This window comes from Thermobia domestica, chromosome 3 (assembly GCF_964235325.1).
Source record: "Thermobia domestica chromosome 3, izTheDome1.hap1.1, whole genome shotgun sequence".
Taxonomy (NCBI): Eukaryota; Metazoa; Arthropoda; class Insecta; order Zygentoma; family Lepismatidae; genus Thermobia; species Thermobia domestica.
In genome coordinates, this window is record NC_137456.1 from 323,584,177 (window position 1) to 323,607,741 (window position 23,565).

Sequence of the window (23,565 nt, forward strand, 5' to 3'; positions counted from 1 at the left end):
AGTAAAAGTCCTATTGCTATTATTACAATTAAAAATATCAACATCCAAAAGTGCCTGAAGTTCTTTTTTTCATTTGGTTAGATATACTCACCTCAGGTAAGCAGACAGAAACAAATGGAGAAGGAAGGGAAATGAAGGTCTTGAAAGTGAAACGAAGACAAATTTACCAAGTCTTCAGAAGATAATGTCTACAATGCAGTGAGCAGAGTGGGTCGGTAAATCATACTGAGTGGTTGGGTCGCAGTGGGTCATGGTGGGTGGTGGGTCGCAGTGAGTCATGGTGGGTGGTAGGTTTCAGTGGGTCACGATGGGTGGTGGGTCGCAGTGGGTCACGGTGGGTGGTGGGTCACATGCTGTTGACCCACGACCCACTGAGAAAACTTGACCCACTTGACCCACTGACCCACACCATCTCTGGTATGGATTTCAACGAAATGTGCTACACATGAAACTTGCTGCTAGTTGGAAAAAGAAGCTGAGCGACAAGACGCCACTAGTAATTGTAGTAAATTCAAGTGATCCAAGCTTAACAGTTCTTGGTCTATTTTGTGGTGATCAGTGGCATATTTAGGGGGATGGCTTCCGGGCTTAAGCCTCCCCGAAATCTTACTTAGTATAGTAAAATAAATGAAATATCTTGCAGAAAATTTTCACATTTCCAGGCAAAGCGCCCCCCCCCAGAAAGTTAACAAAGCCCCTCCCGAAACAAAATCGTAAATACGCCATTGGTGGTGATAATATCTTTCTAAGGTAAACAGAAGTAAATCTGGTAATACGAATGTTTAAAATAGACTTTGCTGAAGTAAATCTGTGCGGAATTCTCTGTAGACTATTAAAACATTACCACTTCTTGATATTTATTAAATATATGTGAAAGTTTTGTGTAAAGAAAAAAACGAAAAGGAAAAGCTGAGAAAAATCTCAGTGTGACGTCAGTTTGAGAAAATATAGCATTTGTATTTCTTCTTTTCGGATCTCAGATGAAAAAATAAAATGTTATGGAAGGTAGCGATTCTCTTCTCTTCAGCTTTCAAACGGAAAACAAAGTGATTTTTTTTTTTCTAACGAAAAAATCTTAACAATAGAAGATGCTACACTATAACAATCAGACCGCATAACCATCTTCATGTTTTGTCAAGCTGTTAAAATTGTCAAACAGAGAATGGATTATCTTTATTTAAAGAAAGAAAAAAAGAGAAAAATGACAAAGAGAAAATCGAAATAAGTAGAAAGTGTGTGGGTTAGTGGTAGTCAATTGTTTCTTCGTGTGTACGAAACACTTACTTATTTATTTTTTTTCCCTTGTGGTGGGATAAGTTGGACATCTTTCATCAAGCGAAACATGTGACATTTTACCTTAAACATCTCTCAGAACACACGTCTTCAATTTCTTTTTTTTTACATACACGAGTGTGTGTACCGTGCGTTTTTTCTCTCTCTAAGCCGAGAATGTGACATACACATAAGTTGACCGAGTTGACCGAGCTGTACGAGTTGACCGAGGTAACAATCAGATTAGGTCGGCAAAAATTAACAGTAGAACAGTAATGTATAGTCTCTCTTAACTACCTAGGTAAAAATTAAAATTAATGAAATAGTAAACATTAAGGACCGTATGCAGAGTCGTTTTGATGCGTGATTAGTGTCACACTAAAGAGTTCGACTAATATATGTTTCCTTCAATAGTCAGTCCTTTAGTATAACGCTAATCATACGACAAAACGACTCTGCATAAGGCGGTAACAGTCTAACCTCTTTCCATTCTATTGGCAGTTAAACCATAAACTGTACAACAGTCACGCACCCTGAAATTTCTCTTGGGGGTCAAATACTGCAAGCCACTACGTCTATATAGTATTGAACGGGTATTATTCTATACCCGAAAACATAGGCGGCGCCAGGATTTTGGTAATGTGAGGTGCAGGCTAGGATGGGACAACACATCCTAACATTGTTGCCAGAATGCTCTGCACTATTGAGCCTTAAGATCTCAAAAATAATCTCTAAGTTTTACTCCAATAATAATAATAATAATAATAATAATAATAATAATAATAATAATAATAATAATAATAATAATAATAATAATAATAATAATAATAATAATAATAATAATAATAATAAGCACTTTCTTTATTATTATTATTATTATTATTATTATTATTATTATTATTATTATTATTATTATTATTATTATTATTATTATTATTATTATTAATAGAAAAACACGGTATGATAGCAAGTAACTTACGAGAGACTTACGAAGTCACTCAAATATATCCAAACATGGGAGACAAGAAATATACAAAATAGAAAGGATTATTGTAGGAAATCTTAAAATCGAAGCTAATGTGGGTGCAGCTGCACCCACTGCACCCACTGTAGCGTCGCCTATGCCCGAAGAGACGACAAGTGATTGTAAAATACTTCCACCTATATTTTCAGAAGAAAATGATAGAACTAGATTGTTTTTATAAGAGAAAGAGTAATACAGGTGAAGTGTAAGATCAAATTTTCATGCTACATCAATCATTTTCCTGTTAAACAAGTATGGCTTTAGTAAGGGTAGGGGGCAGACTACTGAATATTTTTCAAAACCTAACAATTTTTCTTTAGCCCGTTTTCCGTAAGTGAAAAGAGATAATGAAGTGTAACTTACCACAACAATAGATAATGTTATTCTACACCCGAAAATACCAATCGGAAGAATTTTCAGTGTTGCCATTCATAGAAATTACAGTGTGACCAGAATTTGAATTACTCTAAAAATCTAGCTTAAGGCAGCGACTAGAAAAATGAACTCAACGGTAATTGATGGTCATCATATTGTCTTGGTTCCTTGTTAGTTACTTTTAAAATAATATTTGTATTTATTTTGTAATAATTTAATTATTTTGTAATAACTTATGTACGTTATTACCAAATAAATACAAATATTATTTAAAAAGTAATTAACATGGAACCAAGACAACATGATAAGTCATCAATTACCGTTGAGTTCATTTTTCTAGTTGCTGCCTGAAGCTAGATTTTTAGAGTAATTCAAATTCTGGTCACACTGTAATTTCTATGAATGGCAACACTGAAAATTCTTCCGATTGGTATTTTCGGGAGTGAATAACATTTTCTATTATTGTGGTAAGTTACATTTCATTATCTCTTTTCACTTATGAGAAATGAGCAAACGAAAAATTGTTAGCTTTTGAAAAATATTTAGTAGTCTGCCCCCTTAAGAAAGTGTACAAATGTATGTTGAATTATCAAGTTTTGCGGAGGGTCCGAACTCGATAGACCCCTTCCTCCGTGGGTGCGCCCCTGCTGTACAATGATATATTCATAGTGGCTACACACATCGCAATATTGCTTCTGAAAGAACAGCAACAACACTTGAATAATTGAGAAACGTATCTATCGTACATTGCGTACTTCGATCAGGAGTTGGGAGGGAATAGCCTTCGCAGTATTCTCACGTGTTACTGCAGCACTTGTCGATAATAACCGGGCTCGGCAAACACCTTTGATCTTTATTCAATTTTAATTGTTTATAATTTCAAAATTATTATATTTAGTAGTAGTAGTAGGTATTATTAAAATTATGTAATATACCAGTTCCAGTTTCAAGAGGATAAATTACTTTGAAATGTTAGTACATTAAGGGGGCAGACTACTAAATATTTTTCAAAAGCTAACAATTTTCCTTTTGCCCATTTTTAGTAAGTGAAAAGAGATAATGAAATGTAACTTACCACAATAATAGATAATGTTATTCTACACCCCAAAATACGAATCGGAAGATTTTTCAGTGTTGCCATCCATAGAAATAATAGTGTGACTAGAATTTGAATTACCCAAAAATCCAGGGTAAGGAAGCGATTACAAAAATGAATTCAACTGTAATTGATTACTTATCATGTTGTCTTGGTTCCTTGTTTACTACTTTTTAAATAATATTTGTATTTATTTTTAATAACTTACATAAGTTGTTACAAAATAAATAAGTTATTAAAAATAAATACAAATATTATTTAAAAAGTAGTAAACAAGGAACCAAGACAACATGATAAGTAATCAATTACAGTTGAATTCATTTTTGTAATCGCTTCCTTACCCTGGATTTTTGGGTAATTCAAATTCTGGTCACAGTATTATTTCTATGGATGGCAACACTGAAAAATCTTCCGATTCGTATTTTGGGGTGTAGAATAACATTATCTATTATTGTGGTAAGTTACATTTCATTATCTCTTTTCACTTACTGAAAATGGGCAAAAGAAAAATTGTCAGCTTTTGAAAAATATTTAGTTTTCTGCCCCCTTAAGGAAATGGCTTAAGTTGTTAGTACATTAAGTAAAACACTTAACTTTCAGTTGCACTAGTCCACTCCGCTGTTCTGATGTACCTCTTTTTGCACGTGGACTCGAGTTCGATTCCGATGGGAGATCACAAAAGAATTTCTTTCATTAATCATCCATCTTCTTTAGCGTAATGGGCATCTCCGTAGGTCGTTAAATTAATTCATTTTTAATTTCAGTATGTACTACATGTGTAATAAACTGGACTAATGGCTAACTACCGTAGCCTTTGACGATGCTTACGCGCTGCATTCGAGGAAAAAATTACGCGTGGTATTTTACGTAGCGGTATAGCCTAGTTGGTTGGTTTTGAATTTAGCATCCACTTTCAGCATCGAGGCTGTATGGGACCTGAACCTACCCCTTAACGTGGGATCTACATGAGAATTGTACCCGGGTCTCACGAACCGAAGGAATAAGTTATAGTTTATGCAATGGACAGTTATGGAGTGAGCCTCAATAAATTTGACATATGTGCCCCATCTTGGTTAAGCGGGTATCGCGCGCGTGTAGAACCAGCTTCGATTCCCGGTGAAGATGTTTGTCTAAGACACAAACACACGGAGAGTTCCAGATTCCACGTTATGCAGTGGCCGCGGTGGCTCAGTGGTAGAGCGTTCACCTCTGGTGCATGGGATGCTTCGTTCGATCCCAGCTCGCGCCAACTGAGCTTTGTGGTAGACAAACACCGTGTGCGTGAGTTTCTTCGGAGTTGTCCAGTTTCCTACCACTCATTTCCTCCGGCATAACTGTGAGACGTAAAACTTAAAGATTTCATTTCATTTTTTCCCACTTTATGCAGTAGGTTCTTCTCATGTAGCTTTGGTAAACTTCAATTTATTAAATAACAGCTAACTTAAACTCTAGGACCAGAATGGTATTCCTTATTTGAAAATAGTACCCGCCTCCATAAAGTCCTAGAATAGTTATCTCTCGTGGGGTCAGGGCTTGATTCTCAGCGGAGATATAGGATGCCTTTCAGTTGACCCAACATTGTGAAACAAATTAGGAACTTCGTACGTGAATCAATAACTAACAAGCTTCGGTCTAACGATCCAGAAATCATGACATTGTAAAGCAATAAGCTTAACACACATCTCACATAAAGAAAGTGGCCATTGCTTTTTATTTGGCTGAGCATTAAGAAGTTTAATAATAATAATAATAATAAAAATGGTTACTTACCAATATATCCTCCCGTGGGAAAACTAAATATTCTCTAGATGTATAGGAACAACAAGCTAGTTCCGTCTTCAATGGAAAGGTAATAAGAATAAAAATGGAAGGAATACATACCATCCAATAAATACAGCGTAAGGGATGGATACTAAAAACAACGAGTAGAGCACAGGGGATGAAAGAAAGAAAGTGTGTTAGAAAAAGCGCGATGTCTATCCTACGTCACTGTTGCCAGATCCAAAATATACGTCAAAGGTAGGCAGCCAGATTTTTTTTTAATATTGCCAGAATCCAGATTTAAAGCCGATTTATATTTATGAATAAAGAATGATTCTTTAATCTTCGTTTTTCCTCTTCTTGTTTCTTTCCTGAACCTATCATATTAACCTGTTTTATAATGTGCGTATGTTGTTTTAGGTAAAGTGACAATTAAGAAGTTCAGTTTATTTAAAGACCTACCCAGAAGATTTAAACACACTGCATTGATAATATCAAGACCAATATGTAATCTTGCATCACCAGTCCCAACTTGAAACGACTTGTGCAAACTTATTAGGGCCGTCTTAGGAAATTTCCTCCCTCATTCTCCAGAAAAAAAAAAACAACAACTTAAAAGCCACAATTTTAAGTATGACCCATAATGAACAACGAAGTGGAAGGAAAGGGCACTCGCACTCAGAAAGGCCTAAACGTTGGAAGCACATAATGATGGATGTATGTAAGAAATTCTCAGCGTTGGCTTGGCATAGTTCTAAATAATTGCGTATATGGAAGATGCCGAAGTCTGGAACAGACCGTAGGCATAGGGTATTTTTTGACCTTAATTGGAGAGGAGTGGAGTTTAAAGGAAAAGAGGTAGTTTGAAATTTATACCAAAAATACAATATCTCACGCGTTCCTCATGCTAGGAAGATGAAACTTAGTATTTGAACTCATTTTTAAAAGCAAGTTGACAAACAGATAGGACTTACGATCTGGAAAAAATACAGTGGATGTAAGATACCCGTAACGAGAGTAGGAAGGGATTGACGTATAAAGATAATAGAAGACGATAATTCCTACTGATGGCCTCCACGTTTGATCAGAAAAAGGGGGCAAAACTAAAGGATTCGAGGTGATTTTCAATTGTCTAAATGGCAGCAAAATCATGTTTACTACAGAAATGTAAAAATAAAATGATTTGCAGAAATAAGTGAAAAAATATCGTAATGTGTATGAATCATTAAGTAAACCTCCATAGCCCGTGTGGTAAATTGTAACATCAAGGCACGCGCCCGGAGTCTCACTCTGCAATATTTATTTATCTTAAAATATTTTAATGTGTATTTCGTTTCGAAGCGATATTAAATTGTTTAATATTTTCTTTGGAATGTTTCTGACAATTGCCCACGTATATTTTATAGCACAAAGTCCTTTAACAGTTTTAAGAAAACTAAAATTTCTCTAGCCGCGGAGTATCCGCGGACCGTGACTCAGCGTCGCGTGCTACGGCAGGTTAAGAAGAATGCCATATCGCCGATCAGCTGAATAGCGTCGTTGAGTCGTTGCATTTGTTGGACGTAAAGTTCCGCATTCACTGTTTGTCTCCGATCAAACAATTCGTAGTGGATCATGGCTTCCTAGTCCCACCATAAGCACAACATCGTTTTGCGCGGTTGAAGATCTTGTTTTTTGCTCGCGGAGTCGCCGTTTGTCGGAGTTAAGTCATTTTTGCACGCGTGTCAAGTTAGACCAACCACCAACACCAAAACGACCGGAACATATCTCAGAATTATGGGCTATTTATGGGCTAATTAGTTGCTCTAATCCCAATTTTTGGGCTCCTACTGTTTAGCGGGAAATCGGATTCAAAGTGGGCGAGTCCAGCTTGATATCAAGCTAGAACCCCCCATATGGTTAGAATGGTCCGATCGAAAAAATTCAAACGCCAGAATTATGGGCTATTTATGGGCTAATTAGTTGCTCTAATCCCAATTTTTGGGCTCCTACTGTTTAGCGGGAAATCGGATTCAAAGTGGGCGAGTCCAGCTTGATATCAAGCTAGAACTCCCCATATGGTTAGAATGGTCCGATCGAAAAAATTCAAACGCCAGAATTATGGGCTATTTATGGGCTAATTAGTTGCTCTAATCCCAATTTTTGGGCTCCTATTGTTTAGCGGGAAATCGGATTCAAAGTGGGCGAGTCCAGCTTGATATCAAGCTAGAACCCCCCATATGGTTAGAATGGCCCGATCGAAAAAATTCAAACGCCAGAATTATGGGCTATTTATGGGCTAATTAGTTGCTCTAATCCCAATTTTTGGGCTCCTACTGTTTAGCGGGAAATGGGATTCAAAGTGGGCGAGCCCAGCTTGATATCAAGCTAGAACCCCCCATATTGTTAGAATGATCCGATCGAAAAAATTCAAACGCCAGAATCATAGGCTATCTATGGGCTAATTAGTTGTTCTAATCCCAATTTTTGGGCTCCTACTGTTTAGCGGGAAATCGGATTCAAAATAGGCGAGTCTAGCTTGATATCAAGCTAGAACCTCCCATACGGTTACGGTTAGAATGGTCCGATTGAAAAAAATTAAACGCCAGCATTATGGGCTATTTATGGACTACTTATTTACTTTAATCACAATTTTTGGGCTCCTATTGTTTAGTAGGAAATCGGATTTAAAATGGGCAAGTCTAACTTGATATCAAGCTAAAAGACCCAATATGGTTACGGTTAAAATGGTCCGATCGAAAAAATTCAAACGCCAGAATTATGGGCTAGTTATGGGCTAATTAGTTGCTCTAATCCCAATTTTTGGACTCCTACTGTTTAGCGGGAAATCGGATTCAAAATTGGGCGAGTCTAGCTTGATACCAAACTAGAACTTCGCATACGGTTAAAATGATCTGATCGAAAAAATTCAAACGCCAGAATTATGAGCTATTTATGGGCTAATTAGTTGCTTTAATCCCAATTTTTGGGCTCCTACTGTTTAGCGGGAAATCAGATTCAAAATGGGTAAATCTAGCTTGATATAAAGCTAGAACCTCGCATTCGGTTACGGTTAGAATGGTCCGATCGAAAAAATTCAAACGCCAGAATTATGAGCTATTTATGGGCTAATTAGTTGCTTTAATCCCAATTTTTGGGCTCCTACTGTTTAGCGGGAAATCGGATTCAAAATGGCGAGTCTAACTTGATATCAAGCCAGAACCCCCATGTAGTTAGGGTTAGAATAGTCCGATCGAAAAAATTCAAACGCCAGAATTATGGGTTAATGTGTTGCTGTTATTTTATTTCTTGGATCCTAATGTTTAGCGGGAATTGGGAAACAAAACAGGCGAGTCTAGCTTGACATCAAGCGAGAACCTCCGATTCGGTAACAATGGTCCGATCGAAAAAAACTCAAACGCCGGAATTATGGGCTATTTTTGGGTTAATTGGTGCTCTAATTCCGAGTTTGGGGCTGCTACTGTTTAGCAGGAGTTCTTCATCAAATTGTGGGATTTGGCATAACTTCTAGCTATAAACCTAGTGCTATAAATAATCAAATAATTAAAATGCCGGAATTATGGTTTATTTGTTTTCTAATTAGTTCCTCTAATGTCGATTTTAGTTCTTCTATCGTTCGCAAGAAATCTCATGCAAGATTGGTATTGATTTCTAGATAACGTGGGATGATAGTTGCAAAGTTGCAGTGAGAAAACGTCCATGTCTATTAACTGAAAATTGATTTTTTTTGCATTCTCCGCGAATGCAAATATATATCTCTACTAGTAAATTTATGAAATGTCTTTTCACGTTTATATGTTAAGTATGTCTGGAAGCAAGTAGTGTATATATAGAATTTATATGGTGAAATATCATATTGTTTTTTTAATATTTTTTTAGTTTATAGGAAATCCCTCTTTATCGTTGCTGGGGCCCGCAATGGCACAGCGGTAGAATGCCGATAAAACCCAAGTACATGGTGTTTGTCAACCACAAAGATCAATTGGCGCGATCTGGGATCGAACCAGGAATCACACGCACAAGAGGCAAACGCTCTACCACTATGCCAATGACTGCGACCCCCAGCAACGGCAAAGAGGCTTTTCCTTAGAAAAAAAAAATGATTTAAAAAATAATGATATTTCACTATATAAATTCTATATATACACTATTTACTTAGAAACATAATGAACACAAACACGTGAAAAAAGAATTCATGGATTTACTTGTAGAGATATAGATTTACATTTGCGGAGAGTGCAAATAAATCAATTTTCAGTTAGTAAACATCGATGTTTTCTCACTGCAACTTTGAAAGTATCATCCCAACTTATCTAAAAATCAATACCAATCTTGCTTGAGACTTCTTGCTAACGATAGAAGAAAAAACTCGACATTAGAGCAACAATTTAGAATACAAATAACCCATAATTCCGACGTTTTAATTCTTTTGATCGGAGTGTTATAGTCCTAGGTTTATAGCAAGAAGTTAAGCTAGGGGAAGTTAATCTCACAATTTGATAAGGAATTCCTGCTAAAACTTAGCAGCCCCAAACTCGGAATTACAGCATCAATTAGAACATAAATAGCCCATATTTCTGACGTTTGATTTTCTTCGATTCGAGATGTCTAACCTTATGGAGAGTTTTTACTTGATGTCAAGCTAGACTCGCAGAATTTGATTCCGATTTTGCACTAAAAGGTAGGAGCACAAAAATTGGGATTAGAGCAACTAATTAGCCCATACATAGCCCATAATTCTAGCGTTTGAATTTTTTCGATCGGACCATTTTAACCGTATGGGGAGTTCTAGCTTGATATCAAGCTGCACTCGACCATTTTGAATCCGATTTCCCGCTAAACAGTAGGAGCCCAAAAATTGGGATTAGAGCAATTAATTAGCCCATAAATAGCCCATAATTCTGGCGTTTGAATTTTTTCGATCGGACCATTCTAACAATATGGGGGGTTCTAGCTTGATATCAAGCTGGACTCGCCCACTTTGAATCTGATTTCCCGCTAAACAGTAGGAGCCCAAAAATTGGGATTAGAGCAACTAATTAGCCCATAAATAGCCCATAATTCTGGCGTTTGAATTTTTTCGATCGGACCATTCTAACCATATGGGGGGTTCTAGCTTGATATCAAGCTGGACTCGCCCACTTTGAATCCGATTTCCCGCTAAACAATAGGAGCCCAAAAATTGGGATTAGAGCAACTAATTAGCCCATAAATAGCCCATAATTCTGGCGTTTGAATTTTTTCGATCGCACCATTCTAACCATATGGGGGGGTTCTAGCTTGATATCAAGCTGGACTCGCCCTCTTTGAATCCGATTTCCCGCTAAACAATAGGAGCCCAAAAATTGGGATTAGAGCAACTAATTAGCCCATAAATAGCCCATAATTCTGGCGTTTGATTTTTTTCGATCGGACCATTCTAACCATATGGGGGGGTTCTAGCTTGATATCAAGCTGGACTCGCCCACTTTGAATCCGATTTCCCGCTAAACAGTAGGAGCCCAAAAATTGGGATTAGAGCAACTAATTAGCCCATAAATAGCCCATAATTCTGAGATATGTTCCGGTCGTTTTGGTGTTGGTGGTTGGTCTAACTTGACACGCGTCATTTTTGCGCTGTTTCATATTGACGTACAGGCACCGTTTTTCCTCGCCGGTAGCAATTCGGTAGAGAAATCGCTGCTTGTGACCACGAGTTGACCCAGCAAGCTGGCGGAGGTCATGGTTCGTTGATTTTTGTTGTTGTCGTTCAAAGCGTGCAGAACCCATGTGCTCAACTTTTGAAACTTTCCCAGTGACGCTTAAGGATGCGCACGAGACGAGTCGAGACAGGATTTTCCTGACAAAATTCGAGTCGAGACACGGCTCTTCCAATAGAAAAATATACATTTTTTCAGTCGAGACATCACTTTTACAGCACATTTTCGAGACGAGACAGCCACAACTCTTGTCTCGAGCGCATCACTAGTGACGCTCTATGGTACTGTAGGAGCATTCCATTATATCTGTCAATTCCCTTGTCGTTGGGCGTGGGCGTGGATAGTCCTGAATAAGCTAATTCAGTCGCTCATCATATCATGCATGTCTTTCAGGACGGCATGGAGGACCCAGATTCGATTCCCGGTCGAAGCTCATGTGGTTTGGATTCCACGTTAATCAGCAGGTTCCTTCTCATATAGCCTCGCTGCTGAAAGGACCGTTAAACTAAAAATCAACGTTAACTCTTTGAGGGCGAAATCGCCGTCTTTGAATCGCTTAAACCGATTTTGAACCGTGCTAAGAGCCACACACTTCACAAGTCTCTCGAGCAGCTTCTCTGACTTTGGCATCTCGATTAAACGCAAAAAGAGAAGTTTTTTAAATCCTCTTTTTTGTTGACTTGACACTCCATTTTAATGACTTAAAAGAATAAAAAGTTGATCAGCATTTACAAAAAAAAAAAAAAAAAAAAAAAATCAAACATACGATTTTGTAGAGCACATAATTCTCTATCGAATAGCTACTATAAAAAGCATTGCACAAAATTTTATTTATTTTACTCAAAATTCTTACTTAAAAAAGCACCAGGACTTAAGGGCCAACCCAATAATTGTTTCTTTTGTGGCTGTGCGCTTCTCTTGCTCTGATCCTCTGATGACGTAGTCATCGCTAGTCATTCAGCGTTTCATTTCCGATATGACCCAATATTAACTACTCTATTAATCTTGAACAGGATATCATTTTGATTCTGTGCATATAGTTTCCGTATCACATAAATTTACTTTGGTTTAACTATAATTGTTTTCATCTTTGCTATTACCTCAATATGTTTGCCTCACACTATTTGTATATGGTTACTTTTTAAAGAACAACTTTCTACTTTTAACATCAAAAAAATATATTCTATCATTTTAAATTTTATTACATTGCATGTACAATTTTTAGTGTCTATTTATTGTCGTGAGTCACGCAAAGATTGTGCTTATTTCGGTGGAAAACTCAGATATATACATATATAACTTATCCTTAAGCTATTTATCTTGCTCCGTAAAATATATGCAGAAACTTCGGTTTTATTCGATTCGATTGTATATTTTTCTACAAGTTTCATTTATAGATAGACTGCTGAAACAAGAAGAGAAAAAGTCCACTTCAATAAATAAAACGTTTTGAAAGAAGAAAGAGCAATTCTAATACAGGAATGTTTACAATTAAAACCGGTTGATCATTCCAGTCTATTCAGGAAAATAAGCTTACCCAGCTGCAGAAAAATATTAGCGGGAATAAGAAAAAAGGGGAAAAAAGAAAAAAAAATCTATTTAAAATGTTGAAATGCACATTAATAAACTAAAATTAAATTCCCTTGCACTACGACCTATGAGGAGCTATTCAGATGCTTTTTAGTTGCCTGATATGTGGTCAGGACATTCGCTCTATTTCCTAATTTAAGTAATTCTCGTATTGTCTTGCATGGAGATGAAAGGGCTTAAAAAACATTTTTCCTACGGCTTTTTTTTTGCGCGCGTGGGATATTTTGGACTTTTTTATTGGACATTTCAATTTTAATGAGGGCCCCTGTGGCTCAATGGAAGAGTGTTCACCTCTGGTACATGGAGTCCTTGGTTCGATCCCAGCTCGCGACAAGTGAGCTTTGTGGTGGACAAACACCGTGTGACCGTGTGCATGGGTTTTCTCGAGGTTCTCCCACTTTCTTCATACCGCTATTTCATTCGTTTCTCATCATCACCTAAAAAAAAAAAAAAAAAAAAACAGAGTTCACTACAAAATAAGAGAAGTGATACTTGAATAAACTAACATTTCAGATTTTCCCCGAAAACTCCCATCCCAAAAATGCAGTTTTTTCATCTCTAGTTGCATCAATCCAAAAATTCTGTTCTGCTACTGGAAACCGAAGTGGGGACTATGTATACCGGGATACATGCGACTATTTGTTTATATGGGAATACCAATACTATATGTTACTTTTTAAAAAAATAAATTCGAAGATGAAAATGTGATATTTTTAGAACAAAAACTATAATATTTGAATAGCAATTTTCGTATGAGCCTGAATATATAGAACTGAAACTTGCGTATCTCGAACGCACATGAATAGGTCTACAGCGAGTGCGTGCATTCTCCGAACACTTACATTACGCATATCGTAATGAATCAACACGCGATAATAGTTTGCTCTCTTCAAGAAAAAATAATTCACAAATGTCAACTAGGCAATGTTGCTCTTCGTTTTTTTTTTTTTTTCATTTCAGTGATTTTCTTTATTATTTTATAACATACCGTATTATATTGAAAAAAAAAATGCTTGCCCTTCGCTGTTATCTCCTTACTCCATCTTTACATTTTATTATAATGGAGTTTGTATCCTAGTAGTGCAGACAATAGGAAAATTATGTTAGCCAACTGCCAACATTGGGCCTATGTTATAATTGATCGTTTAGCCGTGCATTTGCCAACGTCATACCCACGAAAGAGATAAGATTCGGAACGTAAGATTGAAACTGTTGGATGACGGACGTGAAAATAGTTGGTTGACCAAAATACACTGTAACTACGTTAGACCAATGTGTTTTAAACTTCATGTTTACAGTTACCATTACCCAACCATGCCGACCATTAACCTATAAGATCTACCAATTAACCTATAGGACCACCCAACCAAGACAGTAGCGTACGCAGGAGTTTGTCAATAGAGGGTTCAATCTGCCATGTTCATATAATTTCAGGTGTTCTATACATATCTTAATATCGTAAATGTTTATCTTTGTATAATATCTTGCTCAAAGCAGGGGTAAAAGTGAAAGGGAACGCGGGGCATGCCATTACGCAACTTCCAAAAATATTTATGGCGTCCCCCACTTCCTAAAAAGTTACAATGGGGAAACATAGGCAGGAGAATGGCGTGACGTCATGCATCCCTCTACCTTTTCAGATCCACTTTTACCCCTGTCTCAAAGGGAGATTTATAAAACCGAAATTCCCCTTTGTGTTCGCTACTGCTGCTAGTGTAAGTTAAAAAATAAAGAAATAAAGAAAAGAAAAAAAAAAACAAAACAAAACAAAAGAAACCAAACTGATCTTATATAGTATATGCCATAACTATGGTAACTTTCAGTATTCATAATATAATAATAAGTATTTCAACGTTAATTTACAGTTGCCGAACGGTGGGTCAATGATGAAGGCCTTAAATCATGTGCAGGAGGTTTTTGTTCCATCTCTTTCAGTTTTATCATTATTCGCCCGTTTCCTTCTATACATTCTCATTTCATCATCATATTTCACTGTAATTTATCATCTATCCGTCTCTGTTATCCTATAGATCATTCATAACCATACCTAGTACTCCACAAAGAAAGAGTAATGTCTACGGAACTTGTTTATGCAAGCGGAATAACTGTAACTGTTGTAAGAAAGAAATTACACGCATACTGCAAACATGACTATCATATAAATCTGTGTAAGGAAAACGCTGCATACACTATTTATACTCTTATATTCAGTGGCGTAACTAAAGGCTTGGGGTCCCTCCCGCAGACAGCGTGGAGCAGGGCCCCTTCTCTACGTCCCACTTCACGCTTTGGGGCCCCCCTGATGGCTTGAGGCCCACCCGCAATGTTTTTCTATATTAAGGCTCCAAGTTATGTTAAGGCTTCATGACTTAAAATAACGACTGTCCCTGGCACTCTTGGCGCCATAAACATCTATAATACTCGTTATACCTTTCTTTAGGGCCTGTACTTCCCTTTGGGTTACTACGAAAAAAATCACCTCGTGAAAAAATAAATTTTAGTTTAACGTCCCACGGTCATGCTCTTTAGCCTAAGGAAAACGGATCGTGAATGGAAGTAAAAATGGTTGTGAAAGTAAATTTGTGTGTCTCTTCATCAGGAATTGAACCCAAGATACGTACATCAAAGGCACAAGCGCTAGCCACTAGACCAACGGGAAAGGGAAAAATCTCCTCGTGCAAGCATATCTAGCGAAATGGTAGTCTGCAGACATAATAAATGTAGGACATTAAGATATTACCAACAAAATAGCATCTTATAGCTATTGCTGATCTGTTCTCAATCTGCACGCTCTTCCAATTGCTTGATCTATATAGATACAAACTACAAGAATTTCTACTATAAGCTAGAAATTCTCTCTCCAGAGATACGCCAACAGTTTCATGTGTGAATAATTCTTGTAGCATGAGATAAAATAAAGTGGCTGTGAAGTTGTGCAGCCCCGTGGTGTTTGTTGAATATAGCTAGAACACAAGCCTGACCTGAAGAAACAACAGTGAAACAAAAAAATGTGGTAAAGGAATTACGGAAATTCCAATCAGCATCACTGAGTTATGATACTTTTATTTTCTGTTTCTTCTTTATGTTTTCATCAACTTTTTGTTTTTTGCACTAGTCAATGGTAAACAAAGCCCACACACAAACATGATAACAAATAACTGCAGTAGGCGGTTTTAATAACAACAGAAGAGTCCTGCGTTCTTTCAACTTAAGATCCTGTTTTCCAGATTATTTCTCATAAACATAGTAGACGGATGTACGCCTGTACTAGCGAGTAGATGAGGCTTTTAAGAGCGAATTCATATACACATACCTAATCATATTTAAAAAGAATTAAGTGGAAATCAAGAATAGGATAAGAGTCAGTTATCCCCAGTTTTCAGATATAACTGTGATTTTGTCACTGTGAGTCACATTCAGCAGTGGGCTTCCATAGATAAATTTTATCTTTTCAATAACTTCCGGGTAAAGTATACAATATTTATTGTTTCATTTAAGGAGATATGAAAGATATGAAGAAGTTTTATGATCTTATAGAGGATTTGTTTTTTACGTCTTAAACGTTATATGAAACTGCATACAAATTGTGCTTCGTGCTTATTTTTCCAAAGCGAAAAATAAAATTTATCTTAGGAAGCCCACTTTTAAACGTGACTAAACAATCATAAAACCACAGTTATATCTGAAATATGAAGAGAACTTCCTTTATGCGCCTATATATATATATATATATATATATATATATATATATATATATATATATATATATATACTCAAACTTCGTAAATTCACTCCTGGACGACAGTCTGTCCAACTCTTCTCCGGGCAGGGACACGATGTATCAGTAGTACAACTTCAACATTTAATGTGTGGGGTACCTAGTTCAATCTCTGGCCAAGTAAGTTAGCGGTGGACAACATCATGTCCGTGAGTTTTCTCGGGATACTCTTGTTTTCCCCCACATTCTCATTCCGTCATCCGGGGGGGCGGTGGCTCAGTGGTAGAGCGTTCACCTCCGGTGCTTGGGGTCCGTGGTTCGATCCCAGCTCGCGCCGTGTGGACTTTGTGGTGGACAAACACCGTGCTCGTGGGTTTTCTCGGTGTTCTCCCGTTTCCTCCCACTTTCTTCATTCCACCATCTCACTCATCTCTCATCATCACCGTCCCCTTTAGCCTAACCGGCATCAGCGTGGGACGTAAAACTTAAAGATTTCATTTCATTTCATTTTCATTCCATCATCAGTCATTTGCCTTAATCATCGTCTCCCTCGGCCTACAGGGCATAATCGTGGGACAAACTGAAAGATGTCATTTTCTTCTCTAGGGGGTATATCTTGGACAATTCTTTTTCACGTTTCGATTTCGTCATACAATCTTGTATTAAGATGTTTCCTAGATCACTTCTTTCCTTCTGGTTTCCAGGCAATGCTTGGTCACTTGTTTTTGTGTCAAACATACTTTTCCCAGGTCTCCCTTGCCAAATTCCCGAGCGCGAGGAGGAAACTCAGAATGGGATTCAACTACATTGATGTGTTCATGTTGACTGCCATGAACCTCAGAAACACTCTCACTTGCTCCCTTTCACGAAGCCGCGACACAACAGTTTTGGTTTTCAACTCAACAACTCATTGGGGTTCACTTCATAACGTTACTTGTTAACATGAATAAAGATACTGTTGAAGCCCCAAGCTGTTGTCCTCTGTATTTGGCCTCACAAGCAGAAAATTTAAGTACTGGCGTACGCAAGAACGGTTAGGGTTAAAACCCTCTTTGAGTAAGATATACTAGTTATATGGTAAAATAAAATTTTATTATAAACTTCTTTATATACGAGGGTGTTTCAAAATAACACCGACAACGTTTGGGAGGTGATTCCTGTCACCAAGATACAGCAAAAAGTATAGACAAACCTGGGTGCACAAATGCTTCCTTTCGGAGGTATAGGCTGACGAAAATATGAAGAAATGAACTTTAACAGGTCCATAGGTCCAAAACTATGAGACCTACCGTAGTCGGGTCAAGACCTCATTTAGGAACTAATGTGTGTGCTATCTAATAATACATATAAGGTACTAGCGCAATAATTTTTATATAGGGAGTTTGGCTACAGACATATAACTTGAAGTACTCATCAACTACTTCTATAAAAATTGTTGCGGAAGTACCGCAGGATTGTGAAACATTGATATTTGGATAAAGCACATATTAATTCCTAAGTGAAGTCTTGACCCTACTACGGTAGGTCGGAGGTCCCATAGTTTTGGAGGTATGGACCTTTAAAGTTCATTTTTCATGTTTTCGGTAGCCTTATAACTCCGAAAGGAAGCATTTGTGCACCCAGGTTGTTCTATACTTTTTGTCTTATCTTAATGTCAAGAATTACGTCTCGAACGTTGTCGGTGTTGTTTTGAAACACCCTATATATATATATATATATATATATATATATATATATATATATATATATATATATATATATCACTCTTGTCCTGAGAGGATGAAATTCTGTGTACTCCATTGGTTCAGAGCATGATTAATTAAATGGATTCTAGTATTGAGGTTATTGTAATAAACGCAGTTTTTCTTTATCAGGTATGTTTTGAGTGTCCAATATTAAATGTTCCATCTGTCAATTTTATTGGATTACACATATTTCTTTATATGAACACTGAAAACGAAAAGAAAATCAACACTCAAACTATTTTGTGTATATGTGAAGCGGATGTCTGTAAATACATGTTGTAAGTATAATGCAATTAAATAATGACAAAAATTATTACAATTATAATTAATGGAGTCCTACTACAAACCAACCTTGGTGACGGTTGAAAACCCAAGACTAAGTTTTTCCTGTCAAACAGCTAATACGCTCAGTATTAGTTCATTTCTTGTAACAATTATTATTATTATTATCTCAACATTAATCTAAACTAGTTCTCTACCATATGATCGTGCTGTATATGTAATTAATGCATAACGTTACTTCACGTAATTGTAAATTATAATACAAGTTAAGGTGACATGGATTGACGTCTGTACCAAGGAACAGACTTGAAACAGGGTCATGAATATATGAATGAATGAAGTTGTTTTACTGGTAACGCTGGTTACAGTGCAGTGTCACTTGCAATAATGAGGATTATTTTTTATTTATTTTAATTTAAAAGAATAGCGTGTGGAATAAATAAATATTTTTTTCTGAATACATCTTCACATAATTTTCACGGATATATCTGTATAATTTAAAATGCTCAATTTTTTGTGTTTTATCTGTGTTTTATTTATTTTGTTTCGACTTAATGTTTTATTCTATTCTATTTATTTTATTTCTTTCATGATGAGCGCAGTTAGTGTGTTTAAAACGTAAGTTGAAATAAAATAAATAAACATGGTGGCCACTCGACCTGGAAACCGGGAAAAGTCAGGGAATTCGATTTACCCGGGAAAAGTCAGGGAATTCTATTTAGATTCTGGAAATTTTGTGAAGAATTAATTTAAATGAAAAACGTTTTGGTCTCTGGGGTCTCCGCTCCCCAGACTTCCTTTCAATATTGGTCTAACAAGTAATTTTAACCAGGGTAGAAATGGTGCCCAAGTAATTTTCTCATTTTTCAGCTTTATTTTTGTTTCTATTGGTTGTCAATTGCTTTTTTTTTTTTTTTTTTTTTTTTTTTTTTTTTTTTAATGGCAATACGCAAGCATTTTCCCGTTTAGAAGTTTAGTTCGAACAATTCTCCTTCCCTGCGATTATTAGATTCTCCCTCCAACAAAACTACGCAGAATACTGCAAAGTTGCTATGTTGTTTCCCCTCAGCAGTGTTTATCCTATATGTCCGGCTCGTATGGGCTAATTACATAGTATGTAGTGTATAAAGTCTCAGAATCATAAGTTTTTTTCTTTATAACCTTGCAAAATTTTATTGTGTAATGCTGGCAACCGCTAAATTTTTAATATAGTTTTATTAAAAATTTGACTGGAACTTATACAATTTTTGTCTGGTAAACCTGGAAATGTCAGGGAATTTTGAAATCCCGAAAAAGTGGGTACCCTAATAAAACACAGATGGAATACCACAAATTGAACTTTTTAAAGTATATATTTCTTTGTTTTATACATGCAATATTAACTAAGTAAATGGACTTTGAAAAGTCCTTTAAGTTACGTCCACTGGAAATGACCCCGTACCACGCTTCTGCGGAAATGGTACCCCAGGTCTACCAGAATTCTAAAGACCTATCTGCATATGGAGGTAATAGAGAGAGACTTTGAAGGATTTTTCAAATTTGACGACATTGTGAAACAGCACTATAATTATCTGCATTCTACCAATTATGTGTTAAAGCAAAATCATTCTTACCATACAAATTTTAATTATATGTTCCATCCACGATTAAATTGGGTGATTTCTATAGAGTACATTATGTTTTACGGTTATAGAGACATGTTTAAATGATGTTACTATGCTAGTTATTGAACCTCCTCAGTGTATACAATATTTAATTATTCCGGACACAAACTGTGAAGATAACAAATTTATTACGAACGAATGCTAACAAATTAGCCTTGCACTACCACATCTAATTTATATTGACTACTTCTTTAACTTCTTATTTCACGAAATATAATTTAAATAATAAAGACCACAGTCAGTTACATTATGCATAAAATATACAAGATAGATACATTATTTCACTTTCACACTACACACATCTTTCAAAGTTTGAAATATAGATGTAAATTTTGCATGTTAAATTAACAAAAACAATGGTTTTGAAACAATGTTATCCCAGGGTTATAACCAATACTTTTTTTTTTAAATTTATTTTTTATGTTTGTATCAACTTTCCTTTTGATATGCATCAAATTTGAATTTATGATACTGAAACATTGTATGATTAAATTAGTTTAGGTTTATTCTCAAAATACTGAATAATTCCAAAAAGTTTTCTTATGCAAGTGTTCTCTATTGAACCGTGGACTATCAACGTGACAATTGCCATGACAGCGACATGAATATCATCCAAATACCTGAACAGCCCATTGAAATAACATTATTTGATTTTAGTGTAACTGATTACATAAATTACTTTCAGTGACTACTCTGTTTATACTAATTTCGCTCTTTTTCCATTTCGTTACAGAAGAAGAGTTCTTCCAATTGTGATGGGTGCTCGACCTGAAGACTATGCTCGCAGCGCTCCCTACAAGTCCTATATTCACGTAGATGATTTCGAATCCCCTAAAGAATTGGCGGACTATCTACATATGCTAGATAAAAATGATACCATGTACAACGAGTATTTCCAATGGAAAGGAACAGGAGAGTTCATCAACACATATTTCTTCTGTAGGCTATGTGCCCTGCTTCACGATGACTTCCCAAATAAACACTACCGCGATATTAATGAGTGGTGGAGGGGCTCGGGGACGTGTATCACAGGATCCTGGAGGAAACGTAAGGACAAAAAATCGCCCGGATAAGTAAAAATATGGTTTTATAGAAAGAATTTTAGATTTCTTTCTTTTTTTTTCTAAGTCCGTTTGTCCAAAGAATTATGAACATCACTTCTGTTCTAGGAAGCGACTTAAAAAAAAAATCCTACCATTTAAGATTTATATACATATAAGAATCATCCAACGGGGAAGTACTAAAACTTATTAGACCCCTCGTACCGTCAATCTTCTCAGATCACTACCACTAGGCTCAGACGCAACTGTGATACGTCACCAAAAGCATAAAAGATTGTGCAGGAGATTACGAGTATCTTTATATAGATATAAGTATTAAAATATCTATCTGTATAAATATATAAATAATGTCAAGTATATGTATATATGACAGAACATATATATGTATACGTAGTTACATGTTATATATAATTATATATATAGCGAAAAGAGAAACATTTTAACTCAAAAAGATAAATAAAACGTATGACGCGAAAGGTTTTAAAAAGAACGAGAAAGAAAAATACGTTGAACAAGTTCTGTGATATTTGGTCTTCATAAGTTGAGGAGTTCAAGTCAACAAGTCACTTAAGGATGATGAGTATTGTGGATATACAAGGGATGAGTTGCATCAATTGTACAAGGGAAAACAGCAAAAATAAATTAAGTAAATAGCAATCACATGATAAGTATTAACTAAAGAACACATATACAATAATGTGATTTGAACACAACAAAAGATTACATGAAAAAATAAGAGAAACAGTTCCAAATAGAAACTTCTAAAAATAGAAGAAAACAAAAGTTAAAACTTCTTATGGATTAGTTCCGATATAGCACTTGTTTCTCAGTGAGTAATACATAGCCAGTTAAAAAAAAAAAATAAAATAAAATAAAAGTTTGTAGAAAGGTTGTTTTTCCCGCTCGTTGTGTGTACATTTTTTAGCAGTAGCTAAGAATGAATGAAATGATGATAATATTATAAGTATGATTGGGTTTAATTCATTCAATAATTGTGATCATTATGTGTATAATAGTCAAATATTTTTTGTCATGACTGAATCAAATAATGCATTTAGTCTCATATCAAAGGAAAGCTAATGATTGCTTTTTTAAAGTGAAATGAATTTGATTCATATTTTAAAATTACCAGACACCAAACGTACATTAAAGAGTTGTATTTGAAAAGGAATCGGGATTTTTTTTTACACAAGCAGTCAAATAGAGTTAACTCTTTTTTTCAGTTTTTGAGATTTATGTTAAGAATAAATTTTAACAATTTTTTCCCATTTTTTTTCATAATTTCCAGCAAATTGAAATAGGATTTAATTCGTGCTGTGAAATATCTACCATTCATTGGCTGTTAAATGATGATGTGTGTTCAGGTACTTTGGCCCGTTTAATACTTTTTTCTTCTCTTTTTAATACATAGATGTTTATACTAGATATAGAGTAGGAAAAATTTTATTGTTAGTATAATTAATGTGGATACGATCAGTTTTATTGCTAGCAATTTTTGGATCAAAAGATCCAATATATTTCAATCAAACTTTTTATTTTAGGTCTTATATGTGAAGAACTACATACAGTGTAGCCAAGCCCAAATTATCAGTCAACTCAGTATATGTTTATTCCGTAGAAAATACGAAAACTCGATTTAGGGGCCGTTCAAAACTTTTTTGGCCTCTGATTCAAAAACTAATTATTGGCCAAGATCGCAATCTTTTTTCATCCATTTTTTCCTAAAATTCTTACATATATATATATAAAATTCGCAGCTTATTAAAATGAAACAATTATCAAGAGGAACATTATTATTAGGTTCTACTTGTATTGATTTTTTTATTATTTAGCTTTTACAGTTGTTGATTTTTTTTTACAAATTCTCCCTTGGAATAACGAGAAAAAATATTTTAAACTTTAACTAGTGTTCCAATATGATCAGTGATTTGAAATCAATAATAATAATAATAATAATAATAATAATAATAATAATAATAATAATAATAATAATAATAATAATAATAATAATAATAATAATAATAATAATATGTAACCTACTGAAAGAATAAGTTATTAAATTAACTAGTCTATTCTTCTTCTTCTTCTTCTTCTTCTTATTATTATTATTATTATTATTATTATTATTATTATTATTATTATTATTATTATTATTATTATTATTATTATTATTATTATTATTATTATATACCATTGATAATAGAAATTACTTAATAATGAATGCTTTATGAAAAGCAAACTGCTTTTTTTCACTTATAACATTCCAAGGCATGTAAAC

General features: G+C 35.3%; 1 protein-coding gene across 3 annotated transcripts in view; it reads left to right on the forward strand.

The window, feature by feature from the left end:
- The window catches only part of LOC145681178 (glycoprotein 3-alpha-L-fucosyltransferase A-like), a 304,701-nt gene extending 281,537 nt beyond the window's left edge, over nt 1–23,164 (forward strand). For 2 of the 3 annotated variants that reach the window (XM_081752653.1, XM_081752654.1), the window contains one exon: nt 20,960–23,164. In XM_081752653.1, coding sequence (XP_081608779.1) covers nt 20,960–21,299 — 340 coding nt within the window. In that variant the 3' untranslated portion in view covers nt 21,300–23,164. The remainder of the gene's footprint in view (nt 1–20,959) is intronic. The other variant, XM_081752655.1, reaches the window with a different exon arrangement.
- Nucleotides 23,165–23,565: the final 401 nt, after the last annotated feature.